Raw genomic sequence first — 3,606 nt, forward strand, 5'->3', positions numbered from 1 at the left:
TTGTCTCGCTCAGCCCCCCCCCCCCCCCCCCCATGCAAACATATCAGTTTTCCACTTCAGTATTTATATTGTATACAGGTTATTTTGAGTTAAGCTGATGCTCATAATGCACAGCATGTTTAACGTGGCTTTTGTCTTCAACCTGTAACAAACAATGGTGATCATCAAATCTGAATCCTGTAAAACTCATTTCTCACATTCCTACACACTGATTACGCCTGTGACACACTTACAAGTCCCAGAGTCTGCCAGTAACAACCACTTCCAGGACTAAAGGTAGTTATTTATATCACACCTTGACTGCTGGTGTGGTTCCAAACACTTGACTCATCAGGTGTTATCTAAGAATGTTACCGGCACAGATCTGACAGACTTACAGTATTTCCTTGTCATGAAATATGCAGTTAGTTTCTTCCTTTTCTGTCTTTCTATTCACCTCCATGTTTGTATTTTTGTCTGTTTTCTGTAGTCACTGTGTTTCTGTGTGCATTTATGCAGGTGGCCCGGAAACTGTGGACATGCCTGTGTGGAAACACGCTTTTCTTCTTCAATGAGATGAGAGATGCTGATGTAAGTTATCTCAGAGATTTAGGTCAATAAATGACACCGGTCTGGATAATTATTAATAAAAAAACATTCTTGATCAAGACCTTATGTGTGTGTGTTTCATCAGTACATAGAGAAACTGGATCTCAGTGGAATGATCTCAGTGACAGACGACAACAGCCAGGATCATAACTTGGATGCAGCCAGATTCATCCTCCGGATTAAGGATAGAAATATCAAATTCACTGTGAGGGAGTGTATAGACTATATGCAAGTTGTCCGCTTTTTTCAAAGTATTATTTTCTTTTTTCATAGTTTTTCTGTCTTCTGTCTCTATAGGCTCCTAGCGCAGAGGCTCGTGAGCTCTGGAAGGGCTATATATATTCTGTGGCTAAGGTCTGTGCATAACTTTTATCTCACTTTAGAGAAACAACCATAAATGTCATCATCTTTAAAAATATTAGATGATTAAAGATTGAGTGTGATAAGTCACTGATGTTTAGGGGCATTAACATCAGGCCGAATATAGATAATTACACCTCAGCTGCACAAAACAATTAAAACAGAAATTATGTATCTGTCTCTCTGCAGTTGTTTGTACCCTCCTCCCTCAACCTGCTACCAGGCCAGGTCCAGATGCTAAAACAGACAGTAGAACTAGAAAAGCAGAGGCCAAAAAATATCATTCCACCTGCAGTCACCAGCTGCAGTCACTACGTCAGTGTCCAGGCAGACATGCCAGCGTGAGTACTAATGAGTAATAGTGATGCCCATGATCAAGTGAAAGTGGTGGCTTAAAATGTGCATGGTTAGAACAGCCCCAGACACACTTTAGCATAGTGTTGCTGTCCAGTGTAAACCACATTTCTTTTTGTTTAGTTTGTGCATATTTGTTCATTTTCCATATCAGCTTCAGGATTAAAAGTTCCTTTATGGGGTCACAACATTCTCCTGTCTTAGGCCAATTATCGTCTTAAACTCCACTGAAATATTCAAAATCTTAATTATGAAGCTTTACTCAAGCCTGTTTTGTTCTTTCATCAAAAACTGACACTTTGGAAATTGGTGATAATGCTGATACATATGTATTGATTGATGGTGTATGTATGTTATCAGAAGATGTGTCGGTATCATATGTACTTACTCTGTCTGTGAGATCTGGATGCATCGATGCTGAACTCGGGTTTAGATGAGTGACGTTTTTCCTTCTGTCTCATTATGGTGGATTCTGGCTTCCTGCAGTTGTTATCACAGTGTGTCCCGTGTGGATGCAGAGCTGCTGCTTGAAAAAGAGGCAGAGAGAGGGAACATGCTGCTGAGGCCTGGAAGGGATGGAAACTCCTTTGCTGTCACCACCAGACAGGACCTTTATGGGTACACATATAATAGCTTCCCATGTAGACCTAAAACAGAGGTGTACATACAAACTTGCTAAAACACACTTCCACCATCATCACCATCATCAAAATAGTGACGTTTTATTCATCTGAATGATCTATAATTTGTTGGTTTATTTAATCTGTGTCTTCTGTGTTTTGATTGCCTTCCTCTCTCTCTCTTTCTTTGTTAGCCCTGTATTCAGACACTACCGTGTGACTCGTAAACATGAAGGAGGATTCTTCATTGATGTCGACAATCCTGTAAATATATTTTAAAAAATCAGGTTAAACTCAAGCAACTTTGCACTGTATGTGGCACAGTTCTGGTTTTTGCAGTGTAAGAATAAGAACAATCTTCTGTTGTTATTGGACAGAAAATAAAGTGGACTGACAGCATTTTATAGCTTGATTAACAACTGCTTTTTTGACATGTATACTGTAAATGAGCTTTAGCTGGGTGTAACTTCCTAGCAACTTGGCAAATCACCTCCTGGCAAGGAAGAGGGTGATTACCAGTTAAAGCGGACTGACAGCATTTTATAGCTTGATTTTTATCGCTTTAGCTGGGTGTAACCTCCTAGCAACTTGGCAAATCACTTCCTGGAAAGGAAGAGGGTGATTACCAGTAAACACAATGGAGCAGTAATAATAATAATAATGATAAAACAGCTTGTGTTGAGTCGCCACAGTCATTCCTTTTGCTTGTGCTTGTGTAGTGCGACTACGTGACTCACTAATGATTACACTGCTGACATAAAGTGAAGCATGCATGCACTGATTTTGTATGTGGTGTGCATAGTTGCACGATTTCATTTTCTTCACTAATGACACGTCAGTAATTAAATTAGTATAGTATAAGTTTAAAAACCCCATTTTATTTGTTGTATGTGTTATATGGCTGTTAAATAGACTTGTTCTCTGTGCAGGTCCCCTGTGCCACACTACATGATGTCATCAACTATTTAGTAGAAAAAACGAATGGAGTTCTGATTCCTCTCCTTATTGAGCAGACATATGAAGACCACATCTGTATGTATAAAAACAGGCATTTTCATCTCGCGATGGAGTTCTGATTCCTCTCATTGAGGATACATATGACAAAAGCATCTGTATGTATAAAAACAGGCATTTTCATCTCGCATTCCCTTTCACTCCATTAATTTTTTTGTGTAATTATTATTCCATATACCAAAGGGTTTACATTACTCATTAAAGTTCTGGATTTTTTTACAGCTTATATTCTGTCTGATGTGGAAAGTGGAGAGATGAGTGTGCAGCAGGCACTCTCTATTGTCCCACCAAGTGTACCTCTCAAACCAGGTACGCTGTAAAAACACACAGGCCTACATAAATGCACATGCGCCAATACTAAACTACTGACCGTTTGTTAGACTTGTTTACTCTGATGTATTCAGTGTTTGGATAATACTTCTCTGCCACAATCTTGGACTGACTTTTTCTAAGTCACGGCAGCACAGTTACATTTAGTTGATTCTGTTTTATAATGTAAATCCACTTAACACAGTGCAACTGTTCAAAATTTGTATTGACTTTATAAATATATTACCTGCACTTCCTGGAAAAGCAACATATCTTAAGGGTTGGGTAGATTCACTTTGTACTGGAATGTACCATAAGAATTTCTGCCAAAATGTTCACCTCAAACATAATTTGGTTCAGC

At 38.9% G+C, this 3,606-nt stretch overlaps 1 protein-coding gene across 5 annotated transcripts in view; it reads left to right on the top strand.

The window, feature by feature from the left end:
• Positions 1-3,606, top strand: part of LOC109966995 (signal-transducing adaptor protein 2-like) — a 9,471-nt gene that overhangs the window by 2,327 nt on the left and 3,538 nt on the right. For all 5 annotated transcript variants that reach the window (XM_020612297.1, XM_020612296.1, XM_020612294.1 and 2 more), the window contains exons 2-9: positions 499-570; positions 674-793; positions 886-942; positions 1,138-1,289; positions 1,789-1,920; positions 2,117-2,186; positions 2,852-2,954; positions 3,159-3,245. In XM_020612297.1, coding sequence (XP_020467953.1) covers positions 499-570; positions 674-793; positions 886-942; positions 1,138-1,289; positions 1,789-1,920; positions 2,117-2,186; positions 2,852-2,954; positions 3,159-3,245 — 793 coding nt within the window. The remainder of the gene's footprint in view (positions 1-498; positions 571-673; positions 794-885; positions 943-1,137; positions 1,290-1,788; positions 1,921-2,116; positions 2,187-2,851; positions 2,955-3,158; positions 3,246-3,606) is intronic.

This window comes from Monopterus albus, unplaced genomic scaffold (assembly GCF_001952655.1).
Source record: "Monopterus albus unplaced genomic scaffold, M_albus_1.0 scaffold122.1, whole genome shotgun sequence".
Lineage (NCBI taxonomy): Eukaryota > Metazoa > Chordata > Actinopteri > Synbranchiformes > Synbranchidae > Monopterus > Monopterus albus.